This window comes from Drosophila simulans, chromosome 3L, assembly GCF_016746395.2.
Source record: "Drosophila simulans strain w501 chromosome 3L, Prin_Dsim_3.1, whole genome shotgun sequence".
Classification (NCBI taxonomy): Eukaryota; Metazoa; Arthropoda; class Insecta; order Diptera; family Drosophilidae; genus Drosophila; species Drosophila simulans.
The window spans coordinates 4,071,754-4,096,717 of NC_052522.2; the positions used below are offsets into that span (position 1 = coordinate 4,071,754).

A 24,964-nucleotide genomic window follows, 5' to 3' on the forward strand; every position below is an offset into this window, starting at 1 on the left:
GTTCTTGCTACAGCATTCCATTCGGATGACCATGACATTTTTGGGGGACTTTCTGAAAGCCAAGAAGTAGCAAATCGCATTTGGATGGTTGCCTTGAGAATTAGTTACAGTTTATTCACATAAATATATATTTTGTTTAATCGTATAAATTATGCAATTGTGGTTTTACGATAAGAAGCGACTTTCTTTAGTGTTTCAGTGTGGTTCTAAATAAATAGGGGAATTGCTTGTATAATTTGTTGTTCTATTTGTCGTGTTTGTTTTTTTTTTTTTTGTGTTTTCTGTGTGGGTGTGTGATATTTAATATTAGAAATACATAATTCAGCTTGATCTTCAAAGGTTTGTTATGTTGGTAGCATACACATTTGACTTATGTGGGCTTGTCTTTTGTTTTGATTATATCGCCATTAGGTTTATAACATAGGAAAGCAGTAATTAACTAGAAGTTAGGGCTTATTAGTTGCATACACATATTGCCATTATAATATATTATTCTATTAACGGTTTTCGCATGCGAATCTGCCTGCTATATCTGTTTTATAACCGATCTGCATACATCGATCATGCATCCTACTAATTGTTAAGGCCCTTTCGCTCAGATACAAGTGGGTAGTGTGTGGTGAGTTTCGTAGACTATGGGGGATGGTATTATATATAAATCGATTCATTTTTTACAATCTGTTATGCATGCTTCGAGGGGGACGACTCTTTAAAAAATAATCATCATAATTTATTTTTGCACATGGATAAATTCAAATTACAAATATAAATGTGTATATGTATATATAAAAAATCATTTACCAAAAAATATATACGTAGACGCAAAAGAGACGCAATAATATACAGAGAACATTCCTATAATAAAGGGTGACATAAGCATAATCAGATTTGGGACTCCTACTACAAATAGTACAACGTGGTAGAACTACCCGTTCCACTAGACCTAGGCATGTGTATATCAAGCACTGACATCTGTGATTACAGTGGGTGTATATATCCGCGTGTAATTGTTTTATTGTTTACAGGCTACCTATGTATCTGCTCGACTAGCTGCGAACAGTATCAGCAAATAATTTCAATTGAATTTCCTTACTTCCTCCTCTTTCCTATTTTTTTTTCGTTTGTTTCGTTTTGTTTTAATAAATAATACCTCACGATTCGTTGGCTCAACGTAGTAAACTTAACTTACAGAACAACTGTGCAAAGTTGGGCAAAAAATAAGAGGGGGTTCGAATATGCCCTCCTAGCAGTGAGGCGCTGTAAATGTGGATGGGTTAATGGTATGTGGATACCGCGTCTTCGTATTCTTTTATTGCTTGCTCGGGTGCCTCGTAGAATCTCGCGTTGTTGTTTATACTAGGGGTTTGTCTACTAATTTTATATAATTTTCAATTATATACGCTGCTTCGGCGTCGGCCCAAGCGTTTATCCTGCTCTCTGGCTCAAGTTATACTCAATGTAAGCATGCACTTTCAACTTTTGAAGCGAGTTTGTAATTATATTAGATCGAAACGCAACGATTCGAATCGAAAATTGCATCAAATGTTCATTTTTAGCTTAGTTGTAGTACTTCACAAACAGATTTCTTTGATATTAAATTGCTTCGCAAACGATCCCCCATCTCTGGGGAGGATATCCCCACCATATCTCACGATTTCTCTTTTAGGGTTTGTCTTAGTTCTTAACTAATTTTTATCTGCAGCTGCTCGGGATCGGTCTTATCGTTACTCCCGCTCTGATTCTGATTCAGATCTATCTATATAATGTGTACGTTTAAATATATAGGTTTTTATAAGCTTTTACGTTTTCCTGTTTTTAGTAACCATAATTTGTCGCACTCTCCACTCGCATTCCTATATAGATCTCATCCTATAAATAAATACTCCGACTCCACACACATTTAGCTATATCAAGATTTAGGTTTAGAAAACAATCAGCTTGGTTTCCTCATCCAGTTCACAGCAGCGATATATCTGGGTTTGTAGAAACAGAATCATTAAAGGACGTTTATGAGCAATAAATGAAATCAATTGTACCTTTATTCTCGTGACTATCAGCAGTGACTAGCGTGGTGGTTGCCGCTGTGCTCGTCAGCAAGCTGTTGTTATTGTTCAGGTGTAGATCTTGTGACTCGATGCTCAGGTCAATCAGCTGGGTGGCGACCGGAGCGACTACGTCCTGCAGCAGATTGATGTCACTACAATTTGTTGAACGTTAATAATAATTGAAAGAATGCCACTTCCCTCCACTCACTTCTTGTTGTTGACATTCTCGATGTGTCCATTGCCGTTGGCAACCGCCGGCACTGTGTTGGTGCTCTCGAAGTCCACCAGCAACTTGCCGTTGCTCACCTGCTGCAGGTTCTTGGCATTCTCATCGATGATCATCGTGGAGAAGCTGTTGATGAGCGAGTTCTCCTTGTCTAGCACCGATTGCTCGTACATCGCCTGACTGTTTGGCGCCTCCTGGACAGTTTCCGTTGCCGTTGGTGCTGGCGTGGAATCTGCTGTGCTGGGCGAGCCCTCAGCCGAGTTGTTGCTGCTCCCGGTGACGCTGCTGTTGCTGCTGCTATTATTATCTGGAGCCGGTGCGGCAGGAGCTGCTTTGTCGTTAGCGTCCTGAATACAGATATTTGAATAGGTTTATTGAATTGAAGATTTTCGAGCCTTTACCAACGCTTGGTTGTAAATTTCCAGTGCTAGAACATACCTTGGAGGGTGTGGTGGCAGCGCCTCCCTTGCGGGTGCGCAGCATGATGGCCTCCACCCGCTTGCGACGTTCCTCGCGCTCCTTCTCCTCTCTCTTAAGGCGCTCGGCCACCTCGACGCGCTGCTTCTCTGCCTCCTCCTTGGCCTTCTTCTCGGCCTCCTCACGTTCCACGCGCTGTTTCTCCTCCTCCTCGCGTCGTCGTTTCTCTTCCTCCTCACGCTGTTGGGCTTCCTGCGAAGTAAAGTGAGTAATAAATTAGACTCCTTTGTTTTCTTTGTTTCCGGTTGGGCGTCGCCAACTTACCTCGATGGCCTTGCGCAGGCGCTCCTCCTCCCCGCGGCGCTGTTCCTCGGCCAGGCGAGTGGACTCCTCCTCGAACAGGCGTTGGCGCTCCGCCTCCTCCTCTTGGGCTTTGATCTCTGCCAGGCGTTCAGCCTCCAGTCGTTGGCGCTCTAATTCCGCCTGTCGTTCGGCCTCCTCGCGGGCCAGGCGTCGTCTCTCGGCCAAAGCGGCCTTGGCCTCCTCCTCGGTCGTGATCTTCTTGGCCATCATCGAAGCGGTCATCAGATCAGCACCCTCTGGTGGGGTCAGTTCCCGCACCTCGGAGTTCTCCTTGCTGCGCGATGGTTTCTTGGGCGCAGCCTGCTCCTGAGCCTTAGGCACCTCCTTTTCAGTGCCCTCATCAGATTTTTCCTCTACATTAACTGAGGTAACCAAAGCTTCGGGCATAGATTCCACCACAAAAGTTTGCTCCTCCTCCTGACGCGCCCCTTCTTCCGTTTTCTCCGTGTTCAATGCTTCCTTCTCAGCCTTGCTCACTGATGGAACAGCAACAGGAGCCTCGGTAGGAACTTCAGCCTCAGGAACTGGCTCATCTACAGGAGTCTTCTCAACCTCCTTGGTCACACCATTCTGCTCAGGGACTGGAGCGGAAGCGGGTGCGACCGGGGCAGGAGCTGGTTTTGTGATGGTGGAGGTACTGCTGCTGGTGACAATCATCGACCTAGTCATTGCAGAGGTATCCTTGGTTTTCGGTTCCTTGGTAAGCCTACTGATGCGCTCGGAACTGGCCGTGCGACTTGGCAGCGCCTTTGAAGCTGATGCTGCCTTGGGTACCGGAGGTTCCTGTAGATTCAAATACGATTTAATAAACGTAATGGGCTTCAAAGGACTACGAATCTTACCCGCTTCGAGGGCGTCTTCTTCTCGGCGCTGCTCAGCCGCGATGAGCTGGAGGTCACGATCAGGGAGGTGGACATAAGGTTTGCAGTTCGTTTGGGTGTCGTTTGTGCGGATGGCGAGGCGGCTGTCGTCTTCACGGGCGGCTTCTGATCCCTCTTGAGTTTGTTAATCTCTACGGGGTTTAAGGGTTTCATGTCTGACGTTCTAAGTGTTCTTCAAGCGGACTTACCCTCGAGGGACATGCCCGTTCCGGCGATACTGGCGGGCCTCGGTTTTCGGGGTGCTGTTGCCGGTCGCCTGGGCACCAGCCCGGATGTGGACATGTTTGTCGATGTGGACATGGCGCTGCCGGGCCTTGAGCTATTGAAGTGTCCGCCGGGCGTGGCATTTCCCGATCGCGAGCCTAGAGATTCCAGATTTCATTAGAACAGTTACGGAATGAGTGATTACAGGGGTCAAGGGGGTGTCAATATGGATGAGCTTATGTGGAGCACCAAATAAAGCGTACGTGAGTAGTGACCGTCACCAGAGTTTACCATTATTGCAGGGGGAAACACAGGGAAACACAAAACCAAATGTAGGACACAAGTTAACCAAAGTACCAACAGATGCCAATTCGTACACATATAGCGAGCGAACACATAATGAGGATATAGAACATAAAACCAAGGACCAAAGATCATATACCTAGTTCTCAAGTACTCAACTGAGCCCATTAATACTTATGTTTATATGCGTATTCAATGTTATGATATGGCTAAAATGTTAAATAAATAGAAATATAAATCAAAATGATAATAATGATAACAATTAAATAAATGTAAGTTTCGCTTCACCATCTAATAAAACCCGATCAAAGCAAGTGTAACTATGGATACATACGAACAAAACGACCGACAGACGGCGACAGGCAGCAAACAATATGGACCAGGGAAGCTCCGAAAAGGATCTATTATGACAATGTGATGATGATGATCTCGAATAATTTGAAATTTTGACAAATACGCCGCTTTGGGAGTCTATATGTATGTTTCTGAAATTCTTTTATAAGATCTTACAAACGTTTAAAATGTTATTTGGGATTTGGGATCACATAAACGGACTTGCGGATGTAATTGACTAACATCAAAGGTTGTTGAAACCGCATGAGATGAGAAGTGGATCACAAATTGCTGCTCAGATGAACTAGAGACAAACTTGATCGGTCGTTCTTCGTATGTCCTCTATGAACCGAGGGAACCGGGAAACCAAAGCCTATGCGGGTGTACGAGTTCGATTTTTGGAGTGTGGTGAAAGTTCAAGTTAGCCAATTTCGGTGCGCGAGTTGTTGTTCTAGTGGTTTGTGGTGGGGGCTATCAGTAGGTACTCGAGTAAATGGGTAGTAGATGGCTACAACGCTATCCGCAATCTTTTAGATTTTAGATTTAGTGAGTAGTGTGGTGGTGGTGCTAGCGTGTTCTTTGGATTGGTGTTTTTTGATTGGTAGTTCGAGATGTTTGGTTGTAATTTAGGTTTTTGTTTAAATCGCACACACCTGCATTCACTAACAAACTAGCAGAGTTCATGAGCAACAATGAGTTGGGATCGAGATCGAGAAAACGGTGGGGGTTAGTAGAGATCGCATATTGCTGCTGCCGGCCACGCCCAGTCGCGTTCGCGCGGAAGGATGCAGAGTTGAAGGATGAGGCTGAGGCAAATGATGACTGGAGGTATTTCTTAGTTGCCGCAGTTTGCAGGCCGAGTGTGGACTGGCGCAGGTGGTGCAGGTGGTTGGGTGGTGGTTGCTGTGGTGCTGTGCTGCCATAAACCGACCAACTGCTAATCTGTGTCATGCTCTTACTAGTGGAGTCCCGCTGCCCTCCGGCTCCGCTGGCCAGCGGCCGGAAGCTGGTCGATATGCCGCCTCCCAGCGAGTACTTTCCGCGCTCCCGCTGGCCACCTCCTCCGGCCAGGTGTGTCATGCTGCGGGACATTATGCCGGCGGCACTGGAGCTACCGCTTCCGGCGCTTCCCGCCCGCCGTGCACGGGCGCTGGACCCCGCACCGCGTCGCCCCCCTCCTCCGCCCAGCGAGGCGGTCTCGTCCAGCATCTCCAGCTCCCGCTCGCGGCGTTCCCGCTCCAGAATCGCCCGCATGTGCTCCCCATTGCGGCGTATCGGCTGCGCCAGCTGGTCCAAGCGGTTCATCGAGTAGGCCCGTCCTGCGGTTCAGTTGAAAGTTGAAATTGGTTTCGTGAATCTTTTTCGAGCCTGGTTCTGGCTGCGGATCCTTAGGGAGCTACGCTTAACTACTCACGGTTGCGTTCGAAATAATATTCGAGGACATTAAAAATTATATATATTAAATCTTATGATATAACTTTTATAACTTTTTTACTACTTCGAACGCAACTGCAGTTACAGGAAGACTTTACAAAAAGATGTGGACAAACTGGGCTACAAAATGGTGTGTACAAGGTGTGTTTTGAAAAAGGTGTGTTCAGGTGGCTGGTGTGTTTTTTTACAGTGTGTGTTTCAAGTGCGTGGCATAAAGTTCTGGTGTTTCAGGTGCCTGGAAGAGAAAGTGTTCCATATTTTCTCACTATATCTCTGCCGAAGCAGCATTGAACCCGAGAAACGACAGTAAAAAGTCAGGGGCTAAGGGCAACTCTTGGTCCGGAATGGGCTAAACCAAAAGAAAACACAACTAATCGGATGGAGGGATGTCGAATGAAGAGCTGATGATGCGTAGATAGACGATGAAGCTGATCGCTGGATGAGCATGATTCAGATAGCTATGGGAGTGTGTCGGTTGGATGGACTGGAGGATCGATTGGGTGGGTCTTACCTGGGGTTCTGGCCGGCGTGGAGCTCAGGGAGCCTCGCGAACCATAATGCCCGTCTCGGGGGCTAGGTATTGTCGGCATGAGGTCCGTTTTCCTGCGGTAAACGCTTCGGAACACCATGGGTGATGAGTCAACGCTATCTTCTGCAATATTCGGGTTTTGGGTTGTTGGTTTTTGTTTTGTACATGATTTTGGATTTTGATATTCGATTTTTGGATGCAACTGCCGAAATGATTCACTTGCGATTTCGGTCTCAAAATTATATATGAAAAAACTTAATCTCTAGGAACGATAGAAACCAAAAGCAAAATAGCTAAAACTTAAGTGTTTACACTGATACACCTCATGGTTTCGCTACAATCATAATAGATTATTAATTTTAGAATTGTTAATAAAAACGGTCAGCCAGTGTAAACACTTTCGGTACAAAATAACCATGCTGTTGGGGATCTACGTTGAATTCTTTACAGACGGTCGATCCTGCTTTCGAGGGTAGCTTCAACGAAGAGCGTTTGGGATCTATACAATCTGGAGGGCGTAAAAACATCATGCAAAACTGAGAAGCTCAAGACATGCCATTGGTTTGGGTTACGGGGGTAGAGACAACGAGAGTTACGAGCTTACGGCGGGGTTACGAATACAGGGTTAGGTTTGGCATTGGGGTTACGGCAAAACAAAAAACGGGGTCAGAACGAGAAGGGCTAAGAACGAGAAGGAGGAGCTGAGAAGAGTAGAAGAACCCTCACCCTTACGATACGAGTTATGGTTGTTAAAGTTGTTGTGGCCTGCAGTAGTGGTGCTTGTTGCTGTGGTTGTTGTGAGATTTGTAGGTCTGTGCGCGTTGGCTGTTTGTTTGGAAGTGGGCGGCGGATGGGGATTGGCCGGCCCATCGATATTTATCTCGCTGCCGGCGATAGAGAGCGAGAACCGCTTGGGCGGCTCGTCATTGGAATAGCCCCAATTGAACACCTCGTACATGGAGGAAGACTTGCGTCGGTGATCTGTGTGAAGTCGGTAGTTTTTTTTCGATTTGTTTCAAATATAGAAGTGAACGTTACAAAGGTGTGATTGCTGTTTGCTTTTGGGTGCAAATCATATTGGAAAACAAATACAAGAAACAAAAAAAAAATAAAAGAGAAGAAGGGAGCAGAAGTGATCGTGCTGTGTGAGAAGTCTGTGGGTGCTAGGGGTTTGTATCTACACAATAATAGTAATTCACATGTACACCAACTGGGCACAGTGGGAGATAACATGGTAGAGGGTTATAGAAATCTCCGGTTTGCGGGGCACATGTAAACAATAACTGGGACTTGTCAATTACAAGATTTACGAGTGTCTAAGGTAACGATAACGATAACTGCAAAGTAAAATTTAATCTCATTATGTGTGTCTGGTGTTCAAGAGTGTGTGTATATCTGTTTCGGGGATGACTCAAGTGCCGCCGGGGGCATCGCGACTCACCATCTTGTCGGTCCGTCGATGAGGAGGCACGCTTCTTAGCACCACTGTCGGCAAGTTCACGCTCTGAACTTCGACGTGTGAGCGAGGCGCCCGCTACGTTCGATATAGATGTGGACCTGCAAGGGGAATCCTGTTTAGTACTCAAAATCAAATATCTAAGCTCAAAATATAAACTTTTTTTAAATTGCCTGAATATGGCCTTGCTAACAATTAGCTATTTGCCATTAAGAATATCAAAGTTTACAATGAATATCTGCTTACTCATTGTGAAATGGGTTTTTTTTCACAACAATTGATTGGCTACTAGCTCACTATCTTTATTTTTACGTTAGCCAATTATTTGCTTTCATTTCGCGACATCTACTAAGTCAATAATTATACTAATTGTGATTTATATATTTTGGCCAACAATTACGTTATTAAAAGTTCAAGAACTGATAAAAATAATTAAGCAATGAAAAGTCCAGGCTCTAATTTAGCATGTCAGTCAGTGTACAGCGATAATTAGTCGAGTGCAACGCAAAGCACATATGAAATCGGCCAAAATATATACTAGTCTAGATAGCTATGAATGGCTACATATAAGCGTGCTCGTTTTGTGTGAGCTTTTGGCTTTGTGCTCAGATAACTTTCATTCGGATCTCACCTCCGCTGACCCCAAAAGGCACTGGGCGATACCAGACCATAATCCGCGGGCACATCCAGCAGGCGGGGAGTCGAGGAGCCAAAAGCGAAGCCGATGGAGTTTCTGTCCCGCTTTTTGACTTCTATCCGGGACTCGCGTTCCTGTGGGAGATCAAGAATATGAATTATAGTTGGAGTTCAATGGAATCGAAGCGATAACGCACGCACCTGATTCTTTTTGAGGATGTACTCGCGGCGCTCCTTCTCGGCCTCGAAAATGGCCTTCTTGCGCTCCTCCACCTGGTGGCGCTTCTCTGTGTCCCGGGTACGGATCTCCTCGATGCGTCGACGGCGCTCCTCCTCCTTTTGTTCACGGTAGCGCTGGGCGGCCTCGGCCTGGGCGCGCAGCTCCTCGATCTTCCGGTGGCGCTCCTCATTTTGGCGATCGCGGGCATATTTCAGTTTCTCCTCACGGTCTTTGGACGCTAAAAGCGTAGCAAAATGAATAGAGATTCGAATTCGCACATACTTATAAGGGCATAAATTGAATTTGGATAAACAAGTTACGGTTCGCAAGCAAATAAAACTGGGAATATTTTCATCAGTTGCTACCTGTGGCCCAACAAAAATCGATAAATATCTGCTTAATATGTGTAGAATTATACCCCAATTTTCGACTTTTGCCGGCGAGTTATTTACATGAGAGCCGAGAGCTGACGTCATCGACGATGTACACTCGCATTTTGTGGGTCAATTGACAAACTAGCAGCAGCAACAATAACAAATATGGCACAAATACTCGGACAACAACAATAACGCCGCCCCCGCTTCAAATTTGCCTATGTGCCAAATGGGCGAACAACACAAAAATGATAAAAGGAAAATAGAAAGCAAATTGCTAATGCAGGCGCACATTTTGTTCTATTGAAATGACATTGAGGCGGAAAAATGCAAAAAAATAAACAATAATAACAATAATATTGGTAGCATGCGGTGTGGCTGCCAAAGTCTGCATAATCGAACTGGGAACCGGTTCTTATCGCCTTATCGGTTAAGATATTTTTGGAATTCCATGACGTAAGTAAGACGACAAAGGAACAACTGCAAGTAAATCTTTTTGCCAGTTACAGGTGCGAAAATATCTTGCAAACGGGAAATTATCAGCTGTCAAGGTCGCAGGCAAATTTTGCTGGATTTTAACCCACTGTGTGCTTAATTTACTTGTGTTTTTGGAAAGCCAAGTACATTGCAATTGATTTTTCGCTTAATAAAATCCATTTTCTTTTGGCTCTCGTAATAACATGAGTGGTTTCTTTAGATTTTAGATGCAATTTAAACTTATTATTTAAGATGTAACAAATAAAAATATTCAATTTAAGTAAACAAACTTTAAGAACATTGTCATTAAGTTCGAATTCCCAAAAACTTAATCATTCCTTGTTTTGCATTCTCACAATGATGTAGTCAAATATAACGATAAATATTTTATAAATATTTATATTTAGAGTTTGAATTCTCCACTTGCCATCTAAAATCAAGATAAAACATTTTGATCTTTTAGGTGTTAAGTTCAAGATGCTTTGAGTTTTTTTTAACCCACTTTTGTGTGTAACATTCTAGGCAGTTAAGAAACTACAGTGATTTAAAGCGTGTCACTGGTTGAGAATAGATAAGAAGATTTTCATATTAGAAAAACAGCAATGAAAGACTTGCAATAGACCAGTGACAGTGGTATTCCGGGGGTTAAAATCGCGATAAGGCGGACTATTGGGTCTTATTTGTTAGTGAGATCATGCGGCAAGCATTCGGAGCATTCGGTTTGGGGGCGGAACAGATCGGGGCGTGGCTGTGGAAGACTTTGGAGCAGCCTGAATGGAATGCCAACTACCTTGAGAGTCGTCTTCGCTGGCGGAGATTTGACCGCCCACCTGGGCGAACCAATGCAAGGTTGCGCCGGCGCTGCAGCCCGAGATCTTGGCAGGTGCGAATGCGTGGGCTGTGGTTCGAGTTATGGGTGAATGTTATAGCGATTACATATTGTGCGTATGTGAGATATACATTGGTGCCGATTTTATGTAATTCGCAAGATAATCCGCATAGAAGGCTTACCTTTTCGCTCGGCGCTGCCCTCGCGACTTTCGGGTCGCTTGGCTGTGTTTTCCACTGCAAAAGAAGTACGAGAAAAATGGACGATTGAGTTTCGCTGCGATTTTCCGGAGTTTTACACGGACTTTTGGCTTTCGTGTGTGGGGAAAATCAATTGCCGTTGCGTTTTGGCAAAAAGGAAAGGTGACAAGAAGGCGAAAGAGCGAGGAAGGAGGGGGACACAAAAACACACACACACACGCACGCACACAAGCGCACGGCAGCAGCTGCGATGACGAAGCGAGAGAGGCAGAGAGAAGTACGTGAAAATAATGTATGTTTCCCTCTCTTGTTCCTCCGACTTTTCCGACTGGAACTTATTTATAAACTCAAAACTCCGGTTCGGAATCGGGGAACTCGAAATACATATATCCCCCATTTCTAGGGGGCAGACACTTTTGGCTTCTCGGCTTTTCTCTTCTTTTCTTTTCTCTGCCTCTCGCCTCGCTGTTTTTTTCTTCGTTTTACTCTCTTCACTCCGTTTTTGCTTTTTGGCCGTGGTGTGAGTGCCGTTTTGCTGCGCAGTCGACCAGCACTTTTTGGCCACTGAAAACGCCCCGAAAACGCGTAGATCCTGGCCGATTTTCGATCGCTTTCGACGCGGTGGCATTCGTCCTTCGATTTCGCACTCCCAGCGGGTTGTTTTCAATGCGTACCTTCTGGATTAGTCGAAATATTTCCGTGTTGGCCCCCAAGACTCGCCATATTTCACTTTACTTTAGCGCTGCAAACAGTGTGGCCAGCTCTGTAGTGCTGCGATAATCTACTCAATGCGGGCGTACTGTTGTATAGTTGTGTGCTCTACGAAAATACTAGAAATGTTAACTAACGTATTAGTTTTTATGTATCAAAACCAACTCCGGTTTTATGTATAAAAAGTAATGATCATTTCTAATGTTATGGGATAATTTCATCTTGCGATACCAAAGAAGCGAATAATTAACACTCCATTAGTGGCGATATATTATTTAACAGACTATGTTAACTAACGGTACCGAATTTAAAATTTAGGTACACTTGTATTCAATACTGAAAAGAAATTCCTCATCTCCAATTTTATTTATCTGAGATTTCTTTAACCTATAGTTCATATTAAATCTAATGCTTCTCTGCGACAATGCAGAGTTTGGCCAGGAGGGCGGTGAGCTGCAGCAGCGAGTTGATACCGTCGATAATCTTCATGTGGGTCATGCCAATCTCACGGATAAAGTCCAGCTTTAGATGCTCATCGATGTTGATGCGCTTGCAGACCCGGAATATGTTCGCAATGATGTCTTCCGGCGAGTATCCCAGCTTCCACAACTTGGCCAGGATTTTGTACGCCTTGTGTATGTCGTTGGCAGCGCAATGGTGGATCATCTCCTCCAGGAGCTTCGGGTGGGGCTCGTCGCAGACCTTAAAGACGTTCTCAGCTGTGATGTCGCCAAATCCCTGGGCGGTGGACTGCAGGTTGTTCAGTCCCTGTCGCATGTCACCTTGGGCAGTGAACACGATGGCCTCCAGTCCGTCCTCTGTGTAGTTGAGCTTCTCCCACTTGGCCACCTCGATGAGCTTGGCCAGAACTTGCGCATCGGACAGCTTGGTGAATCGTAGCATGGCGCAGCGGGACTGGATAGGCTCTATGATCTTCTCGCTGGTGTTGCAGGCCAGGGCAAAACGAGTGGTGCTGCTGTAGATCTCCATGGTCCGGCGCAGTGCCTGCTGGGCACCCTCCGTCATGCTGTCTGCCTCGTCCAGAATCACAATCTTGTGCCTGCCCCGCGGCAATGTCACCTTTTGCTGAGCAAACATCTTGATCTTGTTGCGGACCACATCGATTCCTCGTTCATTGGAGGCATTCAGCTCGAGGACAGCCTCCTTGTAGCTGTCTCCCAGAAGAATCCTAGCAAGACACTGGATGGTGGTTGTCTTGCCCACGCCTGGAGGACCCTATAGATCACAATTAGTGCCACCTAACTAATTTTACCCTTACAAACTCACAGCAATAATAATATTGGGTGCATTTCCCTGGGTGGCGAATACTGATAATCTTGCTACGGTATCCTCATTACCCACTATCTCCTTGAACTTCACGGGGCGGTACTTCTCAATCCAGGGCAAGTGACTGCGCTTGTCGTCCGCCGTTTTCTCTGGTTCTTCCGGCATTTTATGTGCAGTTTCACAAATTCGCACAAACAAATTGAAGCGTGGGGCTGCAGTGTGGCCGTATCTTGGGCGCCAAAACACAACGGTTAGGCCTGGTATTTTTTTCATTTATCGATTTCTTAGCAAAAGCGATAAGTCGATAAAGGTAATTATTTGAAATTCAAATATAAAAAAAAAAAAACGTTCAGATCATAAAATATTCTATAAATAAGGAAAAGAATACACACTCAACAACATATCAAAAGAATATGTTTTAAGCGAACATTAGTTATAAATTTCTGTTTGCGATGTAATTTTTAGATAGATGAGGTTTTTAAATTAGAGTAAAAACTAAAAGTTAAATTTAATTTGAGACCAAATAGATATTTTTCGGTAAGCTTTATTGGGTATTGAAGAAATTACAATACATTTAGATGCATCGGGTGCCAAAAATTTGAACTTGCATTTGAATATAGTTCGAATTATATCATACGATCAGTGACCAATTGCAAAGTATATCATAAGTTTTTGAAAAGTATTCGGATCGTAAGACAACTTGGTTCAATAGTTTATCTTTAGTGTTAACATTTCAATATTTTAATTAATGTCATTTTGCCGAATATGTGTGTTCTTGCACAGGCTCATCCATAACTCTTTCAATTTGACTAATTCGGAAATACATTAAACATTGTTGCAATCCGCGGTGAATATTTTATGGTGCTGTGTGAGTTGCGTGTCCCGTGATTTCTTCTACATTTCGTACTACAGTATATGAGCCAGTATAGGGGCTTAATTGAAATAATACTACGCGTATTATTGAAGTTAATATTTATTTATATTCGGCTAAGAATAAAATACTATATATTTGTAATATATATTATGTAATGCGTATATAATTTATGTATTGTATTTTTAATATATATTGCAATATGTAATTAGTATAATAATTTCTTAAGGAATCATTTTGAACCTCCGGTAAGGAATAACAAACTATTTTTAAACACGACAAATGTGACAAAACCATTAACAAGATCATGACCGAATAAGTTCCTTAGTCCTCCTTCGAGAGACTGCCCAAATCGCTGAGGAAGATTTCGGGCGACAGGATGTGCGAAGAGCCCACAAGGACCTCCCAATTGCGAACAGCATTGGTCACCTCGTAGGCGCACCGCATCTCGGACATACTCACGCCACCCACGATGAAGACAATGAGCCTGGGCACGTTCTTCACCTGCGCCTGGCCCTTGTCCTTGTGCCAGTGACCGTAGCGGGCACTGGTTGGGGCATGATAATTGGTATTCTGGGCCCTGCCCTCGAGGAAGGGGAAGTGGCGGAGATCGAGCTTATCCTCTATGCAATCCTCCATGATGTCCTTGATCACCGGGGTCCAGCGGGACATCTGGTAGGTGCTTTCTGTGGTGCGCTCCTTGCGCGGCACCGAGTACTGCTTCTTGCGCGAATCTGCAATGACATTGATGCCCAAGCAACTAAGGTTACGCACCATATCCTGATCCTTCGGCGAAAGCTGGGCGTGCGTGAACAGCTTGGTCAGGTTCTCCTCGGAAATTCCGTTCTTGATCATGACGTACAGGGCAATGATGCGAACCTTGTCGTAGTTCGAGACATTGGCGTCCAGCAAGATGGGCACAATGTTGCGCATATGATCCTTGATCTTCTCGCCCTCGGCGTCCGTGCCCATGGCCAGATCCTGTTCGACGCGGCACAGCTTGTCCACGTAGTTCTGGTACGACTTCATGCAGTCCTCGGCCAAATGCAAGTGGGTGGAGTACTTGGACAGCTCCTTCTGGTACTGCGGCATTTTCTTGATCATCTGCGAGAGATCGCGCATCGACGACTTGTCGGCCGAGCCCATGCGCTTAGAGTCGGTGAATTTCTTTAGGTTCTGAGTCACCTGGGTGGAGACCACAGCGATATGCTCGTGACGCAGCTCCACCCACAAGTCGTCGTTCTCGTCGAGCAGCACCTCCTTATCCGGCTGGTTGGGGCCGGGCGTGTAGCGATACACGTCATTGACGATGGGTAGCAAATCGTAGGCCATGGCCTGTAGGGTGAGCTCGTGCAGCAGTGGCGACACGCAGTCGAAGCCGCGATCCAGGATCAGCAGCTGGGATCGTGCCTTCTCAGGGCCCTCGCCCATGGTGGCATCGTCGGCCTTGTAGGCGTCCAGCTTTTGCTGCACCGACGCGGCCAGATCGATGTTCCTGTCCCAGTCGCTGCGGTAGCGCACATTTGGGTATTCCCCAAGGGTAGCGCACAGTGTGGCTATTTGCTCGGCAATCCGCTCGATGTGCTTGCTCCGAATGGAGGCAAAGGCCGGCGAGTAGAGGCATTGGAATGTGTCCGGCGAGTCCAGCGAGAACACCTGGCATTCGTACGGCAAAAATGCAATGTTGATCTCCTTCAGCGTCTTGATCTTTCCGGCCGCGCACGACTTGCACAGATCATTGAATAGCTCCTCGGGACAAACTTCGGTGAAGAAGACGTGGGCATAGCGATACATGGGCCGCGCTGGGTTCTCGAAGTCTCGAATCAGACCGCGCACTGACTCATCCGACGGCGTAATCAGGTAGATCGCGTCCATCGTGGGCAGCGGCTCGCGCTTCTTGTTGATGTCCTCCACCAGGGTGATGCCCTCGGCGCTGATCTCGTGCATCTTGGTGCAGGCGGACACCATGCGCATACCCAGCTTGTCCACCACCAGCACCCGCCACTCCATGCCGCCCGCCCCCGCAGCGGACGTAACGCCCTGCTTTTTGGGTGGTGGAGGCTTGTACTTCACCACCTCGTTCATCAGCTTTTGGCCCACCAGCACTTTCAAGGCCATTTTCACTGCGTTTTATTGGTCACGGGCGCAAAGGCAACTCGATTATGAACACACTGCGTGTAAATATGTCTTTTTAGCTTGTTCCGTTCGCTTTTTCGCGTGGGCTAACTTGACTTAAAGAATTTTATCTATTCCTTGGCCAATTTTTCTGTATTTTTTTCGTTTGATGACTTAGCCTTAGTGATGTGCGAAAGTCGATGGCTGGCTAGCGATAGTTGATATCGATATTACAGCTTAGCGGAGACGCGCACCCGACTCAGTGAGAGTGTGCATTCCTCAGTTAACCGAGAACGGTCACACTGCTGCTGTCGCGGAAGAAAAATAAAAGAATTTCGCTGGCCAACTGGTCGATTTAAACGGGGAAATGCAGATGCAAACGTACAAACTGGTGGTCGTCGGCGGCGGCGGCGTGGGCAAGTCGGCAATAACGATACAGTTCATCCAGGTAAGCCGCCCAGCATCGGCCCAATCCCTGGTGACGTCGCTTTCCACAGGGGCGTTTGAATGTGGGAGCGGGGTGTGATGGCGCACAGGCGTGGTGGCAGGGGACGGCCCTTGTTTTGGCCAGAGCAACAAACAAGCAACAAGCGACTGTGATGTGCGTCTGTGTTTGGACATGCGTGTGCATAGTTTTGGGCCGAGATCATCACTACCACCACCATCATCATCATCATCATTGGAAGCATCATCATCGCGGTGGCCACACCCCCGTGTGTATCTCCATTTGGGGATCAAGTGGTCAGAGCCCAGAACCAGGGAGTTGCGTTAGACGCAGCCCCCAGTTTTCTGGGTGTGCCGATCGATTCCCCGAGAGTGTGTGCCATGGTCACGACCACAATGCCCGCCCGCTTCCATTTATTTTTAGTCATTTGCGTCATCTGCACATCTTTCGTGTATATGCTGTAGCTTTTCCCCAAGATATATAGAGCATAGTGGATAGTGAATGATAAAAGTGACGTGTGTAAACAAATCAAAGGCGGAATGATAAACGCACCCCGCCCACACAAAAAGCCCAGTCTTATATTGTTTATATATGTAGTTTCGTGGCCTCGGCAGCTGGCAGTACAATAATTTTAATCCTAATCTTGCAGAGCTACTTCGTCACGGACTACGATCCCACAATTGAAGACTCGTACACGAAGCAGTGCAACATAGACGATGTGCCAGCCAAATTGGACAGTAAGTTTCTTACTTTTCCCCTACCAGATCCATAATAACCTGATTTTGTACCTAGTTTTGGACACGGCTGGCCAGGAGGAGTTCAGTGCCATGCGGGAGCAGTACATGCGCTCCGGCGAGGGATTCCTGCTCGTCTTCGCGCTCAACGATCATTCCAGCTTCGATGAGATCCCCAAGTTCCAGCGCCAGATACTGCGCGTCAAGGATCGCGACGAGTTTCCCATGCTGATGGTGGGCAACAAGTGCGACCTGAAGCACCAGCAGCAGGTGTCCCTGGAGGAGGCGCAGAACACCAGCCGCAACCTGATGATCCCCTACATCGAGTGCAGTGCCAAACTGAGGGTCAACGTCGATCAGGCCTTCCACGAGCTCGTGAGGATCGTGCGCAAGTTCCAAATCGCCGAGCGTCCCTTCATCGAGCAGGATTACAAGAAGAAGGGCAAGAGGAAGTGCTGCCTGATGTAGAAGGAAGCAGAGGGAAGAGAATCTCCTGAATGCCGCAGCGGAAGCAGGAGCCAACATATAATGAGTATAACACCAAATTTTTTGAAAAACACGCGTCGACTGAGCTTTGAATTCCGTTGAGAAGACGATAAACCAGTAACCCGAAACCAGTAACCAGCGCAAAACGTGTCAACGAGCCCAAACGAAGTGCATTTCTTACCTGCCCAGGTGCATGGCGCATTCAACGAACGAATCGAATAAGCTTCGCACTCTCAAATAGCTACGAAGAATCTTACAACTGACAACTAACAATGCAACATGCAAACAGAAACACGAAACATAGGTAGATATATACAACAGATTCACACGAATAACTTATATATACATATATATTTCTACATATATTTTTGTAATATTATTTGTTGATCAACGACAACAATTAAGGACGAATGTTTTCATGATTATTACCAATCGTGGCTCGCAGGCCATTTGTTTTTATAATGCAATAACTAAGCCCAGAACGTTTGTTTCGATTAAGCCAAAACGTAATAATGTGTTATTGTAATTTGTATTGTTATTTACTACTAATATATACGTATACATATATAAACTGCTTACAATCCGATTTTGTTGTAACAAATTGAGTGCCTCGTTCTCGCGCGTAGAAATCTAAAACATCAAACTCTGTATTACACCCACGACATTTTTGTACTATACCCGCAGCTGCCAGGCGCGCACAACTCACTTAACGATACTTTTGTATATGTCCCCAGTCGGATCCGGATCCTATGGTTTATTGTTCGCCAAATGTATTGCAACAGTTGCTTTAGCCGCAATCTTGTTTAACTCTTATACACTGCTTAATTTAACGAACTTATTTAATGGTATATAAATAAATATATAATTAAATTTAATATTAAACATATGCGCAATTCTAATAAACACATGGAGAATCACAAACGCTTCCACATAGAAGATTGTTTCAATGACGCTCTCGATTGGAATTGAAAATTCCGACCCAATCCAAGCAATTATAGAAGGAATCCTTGCTAGTGCTGCGTTAATTGCTTGGCAGCTGTCTTCCTTTCGAGCTCAATGGGTATAAAAGCGGGCTGAATCAAAGTGGACCAGCATAGAACTCAGAATGAATCCCAAGAGCGAAGTCCTCATTGCAGCCGTGCTCTTCCTGCTGCTGGCCTGCGTCCAGTGTCAAGTGAGTATTCATATCCTGCTGCAGCATATCCCTTTCTGATGTCTCATTTTACTCTGCTCTATGTAGCTGACCTTCTCGCCGGATTGGGGCAAGCGTTCGGTGGGCGGAGCTGGTCCCGGAACCTTTTTCGAGCCGCAGCAGGGCAACTGCAAGACCTCCAACGAGATGCTGCTCGAGATCTTCCGCTTCGTGCAATCCCAGGCACAGCTCTTCCTGGACTGCAAGCACCGCGAGTAGAGAGCTGTAGGCCAACCAGATCCTGGTCCGCATCTCGGACGATGTCTAGCACGCACACACATACACCCTATACATATATGAATACCCGTATATACAGCACGTTATCAAGGTAGTCGTAGTCGGCATTTAGATTTAATGGAACACTCCTTTCTCAACAATAAATAAGCGCATCCGAAATGAATTCTGCTAGCTGCTATCGGTGGGATATGAGTAACCTCAGTGGGGGCTTCACCCATCCTTCAACTTTTCAAGTTCATCCCCCAAAAAAAGCGAACAAGCTGGCACTAGCTGTCGATTAAATTTAATTTGATTTCGAAAATTGCCACAATTAAATCATTTGCTGACACCCACTCCATTGGCGCTTAAGTTCCGGTGTGTCAGTGGCCCACGGGTTCAGTTCGTCGTTGTAGTTCATAGGATCAGAATGTGTGCGATCTCCGGCCTCCCGAAAGCTCATAAATTCCTAATAATTTATATGGGTCTATCCATCTTGTCGTCCGTCAAGTGTAAGTGGTGTGAATTTCTATATTTAGTTTAACATTCGGTTTAAAAATACCCCACCGATCGTGCCTATAGATCTGCTAAAGCTATGTGAGATCGTGTCATTCCATTTAATGTGTCAACATAAACAAATCCCCCACAGAGCACATCATCTAACACCCAGCAAACGATTACAGCAGACCTCCTCCACACACGATTCCAATCGGATTTCAAGCGCCACTGGCCCAGTTATTTTAATTTCCCCCGAATTAACGATGCATTTCGGTGTGAATTCGTTGGATCTGCCATTAGGGGCTTGAATAATGCACTGAATTAAGTTTTTAGAATTGTGCATTTAGTCATGTGCAAATAGTCATTCAAAACATGGTATACAGCGAAGTGATGTCGTTATCATATGAGTAATGGGTCACTAAACATTTGAAAGTCTTCTTATTGAAACTATAATAAGGTTGTTTAGTCATACATTTCAAAATATGTATAATATGTTTAAGGGAACATTATCATTTAATATAACATAATATAAACATTAAAAATATAATAATTTTAAGAACTCCTCTGACCCCGCATTACCCTCAATTCGCTCCTGAGTTAGACCATTTCAGTCGACTCTTTGGATAATTGTGCCTCACTAAAATACAATTGAATTATAATCATTATGGGCCGCCATGCTCCACTTGGCCAAGCTGCAATTGGCCGAAAATTGAGAGTTCTGTGGACAGTTGCCACCTGGTGGCTAAGCAGAAAGCACGGATAAACGGATACGGCTACGGATTGGAAATGGTACTGCTGGACGAGTTCTGTGTGAAGGTGTACTTCTGGCCATTCCTGTCCTATCTGGCCAGCATCAAGGGCTGGTGCCCGCTGTACCCACCAGGTTACTATCCCATCTACGCCCTGCCGCCGCCGCAGGGACCTCCATACCCTGCGCCGCCCCCGCCGCCGCCGCTGCAGCCGATTGGTCCACTAATACCGCCCCAACCCGCTCTTCCGTCCACACCTGCAGTGATCCCGACGTTCCAGCCAACGCCTCCGAATCCCCAGACGCCAGTGACGCCGCCCCTGTTCACGACCAGCAGCAGTACCACCAGTAGCACAACCCTGTCCACCACATCCACGACGGGACTGACCACCACCACCACGACCGCTGGCACCACTCTGCCGCTTCCGGTGCCCACGTGTCCATCGCAGCCGCTGGTTTGCCTGCCCGGCGGAGCACGTCCACTGCCCAACTGCCCCTGCATCGATCCTCGCCAGCAGCAGAACTCCCCGCTGGTCTCGTCCACGGGACCACAAATCGGTTCGGATATGATGGTCTTCATGCCGCTTAATTCCGGACGTAGGCGACGTCGTCGCCGGAGACGTCGGATACTCTATTAAGATCACCTCCTAACCACCAAATCCAAAAAATTCAAATCACTTACCCCTACACTGAAAAAAAACAAAACACACTTGCATATACACCGCAAAATTAGTCAAAATAAAAACGATCACAAAATCCAAAGCAAACCGAATTGGCAAACTAAATTGGCATTAAAAAAAGTCCTGAACCACGCCCCACCCCAATCACCTCCTTCTCCAATCCTGTCAAGATGCCCGATCCCGGCCTGGAAGCTGCCTGCCCCTGACCTCCTGTCCCCAGCTCATGCAGGAGTACCAGGGCCAGGGCAACGAGTTCCACACCTTTCTGGGCCAGTCCATATGTGGCTTTGATGGCTCCACTTTCATGGTAATTCCTCAGTTTTTTTTCGGAATGTTATGGCTATTGAATTTTATTGCTAATTGGAAAATTATTTAAAACGATTATCTGCAACTACGCATTAAATTGCATTTATTTTTAGACAATTGCTTATTTGATAAACTTTTTGCCTAGAGAAATGTTGATACTATATACATCACAATTTAATTGATTTTAAACATTTTTGTTGCATTGTTTAGTTTAAAGTGGTGATCATTTGTTAACCTTAGAAGTACAAAGTTAGGATTTTCTTATTTGATTAGGTCTGCTGTGCAATGGATCGTAGTGGAAATGGCAGAAGCAGGAAGGATCTATTTGTGACCACCGCAGCTCCTTTCGGATTCTTTCATTTCTCGCCCTTGAGTGGGGGATCTACTGCCACCCCGATGGTTTTCCAGCCCACGCCGCCTCTCAGCCAGGTGGTGAGCCCCAGCTTCAACCAGCCACCTCCTCCGCCTCCACCAAATAACGCTCCACGTGAGTCCGCGACCTGCGGCATTAGTGGCGCCACTTCCAATCGAGTTGTGGGTGGCATGGAAGCGCGGAAAGGTAATGAAGCTAAAAAGAGTTGTTCATTAAATAACTTCCTCCAATTCAACTACCAGGAGCTTATCCCTGGATAGCTGCCCTTGGCTACTTCGAGGAAACCAATCGGAATGCACTGAAGTTCCTCTGCGGTGGCAGTTTGATTCATTCGCACTACGTAATCACCTCGGCACATTGCATCAATCCGATGTTGACCTTGGTCCGTCTGGGAGCCCATGATCTCTCCAAGCCAGCCGAACCGGGCGCAATGGATCTCCGTATCCGTAGAACTGTTGTACACGAGCACTTCGACCTCAACTCCATATCGAATGATATAGCCCTGATTGAGCTAAACGTAGTGGGTGCTCTGCCAGGTGCGCATTGTTTCCATATCAATACTTATTATATCACTCTGTTAAAATATATATTTTTTTGATGTGAAAAAACAGGTAACATCTCGCCCATTTGCCTGCCGGAGGCCGCCAAGTTTATGCAGCAGGACTTCGTGGGCATGAATCCCTTTGTGGCCGGCTGGGGCGCCGTGAAGCACCAGGGAGTCACCTCGCAGGTGCTGAGAGACGCCCAGGTGCCAATCGTGTCCCGCCACAGCTGCGAGCAGAGCTACAAGTCCGTTTTCCAGTTCGTCCAGTTCAGTGACAAGGTGAGCGGGGTCATCCCCAGCCAAGGGGAGTTCCCTGAACGCAGTGGAAGCCACTAAACTGCACCAATAAATCCTTTGCAGGTGCTGTGCGCGGGCAGCTCGAGCGTGGATGCTTGTCAAGGGGATTCCGGTGGACCACTCATGATGCCCCAGGTCAGTTACAATCTCCTCTTCTGTGTCTGTGAGTCATCGAACCAGTTTTGGCCAAGTCTTCACACTTCAGCTCTGTCTCCAAGGTGGTTCACTGTACACCGCCCGCTAATTGTCCACGTTCGTGACGCAGATATGATTTTGTTGGCCAACGAAAATGCCGGTGACTTGCAGAAGAGAATTTGGAATTTATGATTTAAGCATTCCGCAAATCCGCTTTTTGGAATCTTTCAGCTGGAGGCCAATGTCTATAGGTTCTACTTGCTCGGCCTGGTTTCCTTTGGCTATGAGTGTGCTCGGCCCAATTTTCCCGGCGTTTATACGAGAGTTGCTTCCTACGTTCCTTGGATCAAGAAACACCTCGCATCCGCTTAGAATATGACACATCCTAAGTCTAATTGTTATCTCCGATGTGTCATCCGAATTGAGAGCACCTAATGCATACTTGTACTAAAATCCAAAACCCCGAATACACGCAACCACTTAAATTTCCTTTATAAATCTCATTTATTTATGTTCTTGTTTTATTTATGCCTAATTAAATCATTTGCATAAATTAAAACACCAGTGTAAGATATTTGTTGTATCATGCTTGTTTTTATCATCATTATAACATTTAATACATATAATATAATGAATTCGTTTTGCACTTTAAACTGCAGCTTTAATTTAAATCAATGCCAATTTACATCTTATTTAATTAGGATGCCAGCAGATGCGATAAAAACGATCTTATGTATATTTCCGAAAAAAATTATAATATAATTTGATCTGAAATACATGATGTGAATTGAATTTCGTGATTGTTTCACCTACCGTATTGAGCTAAGATATGAGCTGCAATAAAATAGTTGAAATTGATGAGCCGGAACCGAAAAAGCCATTCTTTGGGGACAGGGTCTGGAATTTCCCGCAGTTCAGTTCGGCCCCCGCTGTTTCTACCTGCACTGCATGGCCAAGTGATCCGGATTAGTCATTATAGTAGAACGATCGGTGTTATTATGCCCCGGCGATTGCATCGATCGCATGCCAATTGGCTTTCGGCGACGGCTCCCCCGGAATTCTGATCAGGTTGAGTGCCCCCAAGCACTGGGATGTATTCCACATGTATAGCGATTGTGGGAATATAGTAGAATGCATTAAGTTGGCGATAACTGTGATCGCACATAAGATGCATTCAAAACGCATATGGCGTCACTTGTCGAACTCACCTCCTCTGGAACTAAAATGTTTGTATAAGTTGAAAGATATTTTGCAGTTTGAGTGATTAATACCATTACTGGCAGAGATTTTCTAACACTCTTGTTCTTATCAATCTATCAACTAAATATGCTTTATAACAGTGAGAATTGTTCAAATTTAGAAGAAGTAAGATATAATATTAGCACTAGAGATTCTCTCTGTATTCCAATAATTTCGTATTCTCAATTGAAGGCTGCTATCTATCTATATAATCAGCGAAAGCTGTTTGCAGTGCTCGCATACCAATAGATTCTGAAAGTATGAGAATCTCAAATTACTAATCATTAAAATATATGTAGTTGGAATATATATAAATATAAATAGCGATTGAATGTTTGTTTTGATTACCGACCTAATGACTCTACTTAATGATTCGCAATTGACATGTCAACGGGATCCGTTTTAATTTACCTTGCAAAATGGCATTCGAGATTCTTGTGGAGTGGAGCGTCACAAAATTCTCGGAACCAGATCGACTAGCAAATTGAGAACAGTGGGAGGTCAACAATTTGGCGCTACATTTGACTCACGCCTTAATTGAAAATTCCCATTTGTGTTCCTTCCCTTACCATTACCCACTGATCCATATTATTATGCAGGAAAAGCAAATAATCATTGTTTTCATTTTCGGGCTGCGCTGGGAAAATCATTTTATAATTTGAGTGTGAGAATGCTTTTCCACCTAGATTAAAGTCAAATGGCGTGCTCGTCGATTACGAGTGTGAACCCCATCTGATATGCCACCCACTTTTTCGGCGAGAGAGTTTCCAAATGCGATCGGTAGATTAAGAGATCACTGGAGTGCACTGATAGAAAAAGTTTGTTTGGTAATGTTTTCCAGACGGAGAACGTATCGTTGCTTAATATTCCGCTTAATATTCCGGATATTTAGTTGCTTATACTTACCTATCTCACAGCGAAATCGATGTAGTTTGATTACACTTCTACCCCACCACCCAAAGTCGCCAAGTTTAATCTGTTTAATCAAGGTAGTCGAAACAACTTAGTTAGTTAAGAGCTTTTCGCTTGATAGTACCTATAGAACTAGTTATCAGATATACAAGCAACCAAGCCAAGCAATTAGATAACCAGTTCTATTTCATTGCATCTAGAAGATTAATGAAAACTATAAGTAAATCAAGACACACAATTAGGGTTAACGC

General features: G+C 45.3%; 6 protein-coding genes across 24 annotated transcripts; 3 read left to right on the forward strand and 3 right to left on the reverse strand.

The window, feature by feature from the left end:
• Window positions 1-88: 88 nt before the first annotated feature.
• On the reverse strand, window positions 89-11,759 carry LOC6736723 (ensconsin). 17 transcript variants are annotated; one of them, XM_016170245.3, is made up of 16 exons: window positions 11,602-11,759; window positions 10,910-10,963; window positions 10,689-10,796; window positions 9,029-9,285; window positions 8,823-8,962; window positions 8,177-8,292; window positions 7,462-7,716; window positions 6,718-6,858; window positions 5,426-6,091; window positions 4,121-4,294; window positions 3,894-4,063; window positions 3,013-3,834; window positions 2,710-2,940; window positions 2,254-2,618; window positions 2,037-2,197; window positions 89-1,973 (listed from the first exon to the last, which is right to left on the reverse strand). In XM_016170245.3, exons 1-16 carry the CDS (start codon window positions 11,648-11,650, stop codon window positions 1,957-1,959), a joined length of 3,726 nt encoding a protein of 1,241 aa, XP_016030346.1. In that variant the 5' UTR covers window positions 11,651-11,759; the 3' UTR covers window positions 89-1,956. The 17 variants fall into 17 exon arrangements, with proteins under 17 accessions (XP_016030346.1, XP_044778886.1, XP_039149587.1 ...); XM_044922951.1 differs by having other exon boundaries at window positions 5,732-6,091; window positions 9,029-9,276; window positions 11,602-11,758; XM_039293653.1 differs by having other exon boundaries at window positions 5,732-6,091; window positions 11,602-11,758.
• A 226-nt stretch (window positions 11,760-11,985) lies between these two features.
• Window positions 11,986-13,165, reverse strand: LOC6736724 (replication factor C subunit 2). The gene is made up of 2 exons (XM_002083544.4): window positions 12,926-13,165; window positions 11,986-12,874 (listed from the first exon to the last, which is right to left on the reverse strand). The coding sequence occupies exons 1-2, from the start codon at window positions 13,088-13,090 to the stop codon at window positions 12,044-12,046; spliced, it is 996 nt and encodes a 331-aa protein (XP_002083580.1). The 5' UTR covers window positions 13,091-13,165; the 3' UTR covers window positions 11,986-12,043.
• A 288-nt stretch (window positions 13,166-13,453) lies between these two features.
• On the reverse strand, window positions 13,454-16,112 carry LOC27206253 (protein ROP). The gene has a single exon (XM_039293659.2). The coding sequence runs from the start codon at window positions 15,912-15,914 to the stop codon at window positions 14,121-14,123; it is 1,794 nt and encodes a 597-aa protein (XP_039149593.1). The 5' UTR covers window positions 15,915-16,112; the 3' UTR covers window positions 13,454-14,120.
• Window positions 16,113-16,170: 58 nt separating this feature from the next.
• Window positions 16,171-17,635, forward strand: LOC6736726 (ras-like protein 2). The gene is made up of 3 exons (XM_016170825.3): window positions 16,171-16,359; window positions 17,006-17,093; window positions 17,149-17,635. Exons 1-3 carry the CDS (start codon window positions 16,279-16,281, stop codon window positions 17,556-17,558), a joined length of 579 nt encoding a protein of 192 aa, XP_016030350.1. The 5' UTR covers window positions 16,171-16,278; the 3' UTR covers window positions 17,559-17,635.
• Window positions 17,636-18,595: 960 nt separating this feature from the next.
• Window positions 18,596-19,168, forward strand: LOC6736727 (adipokinetic hormone). The gene is made up of 2 exons (XM_002083547.3): window positions 18,596-18,750; window positions 18,817-19,168. Exons 1-2 carry the CDS (start codon window positions 18,682-18,684, stop codon window positions 18,985-18,987), a joined length of 240 nt encoding a protein of 79 aa, XP_002083583.1. The 5' UTR covers window positions 18,596-18,681; the 3' UTR covers window positions 18,988-19,168.
• A 198-nt stretch (window positions 19,169-19,366) lies between these two features.
• Window positions 19,367-23,065, forward strand: LOC6736728 (venom protease). 3 transcript variants are annotated; one of them, XM_039293661.2, is made up of 7 exons: window positions 19,370-19,494; window positions 21,064-21,214; window positions 21,487-21,772; window positions 21,829-22,122; window positions 22,198-22,409; window positions 22,491-22,562; window positions 22,794-23,065. In XM_039293661.2, the coding sequence occupies exons 1-7, from the start codon at window positions 19,412-19,414 to the stop codon at window positions 22,932-22,934; spliced, it is 1,239 nt and encodes a 412-aa protein (XP_039149595.1). In that variant the 5' UTR covers window positions 19,370-19,411; the 3' UTR covers window positions 22,935-23,065. The 3 variants fall into 3 exon arrangements, with proteins under 3 accessions (XP_044778891.1, XP_039149595.1, XP_016030351.1); XM_016170826.2 differs by lacking the exon at window positions 19,370-19,494 and adding an exon at window positions 19,631-20,849; XM_044922956.1 differs by having other exon boundaries at window positions 19,367-19,493; window positions 21,063-21,214; window positions 22,491-22,912.
• Window positions 23,066-24,964: the final 1,899 nt, after the last annotated feature.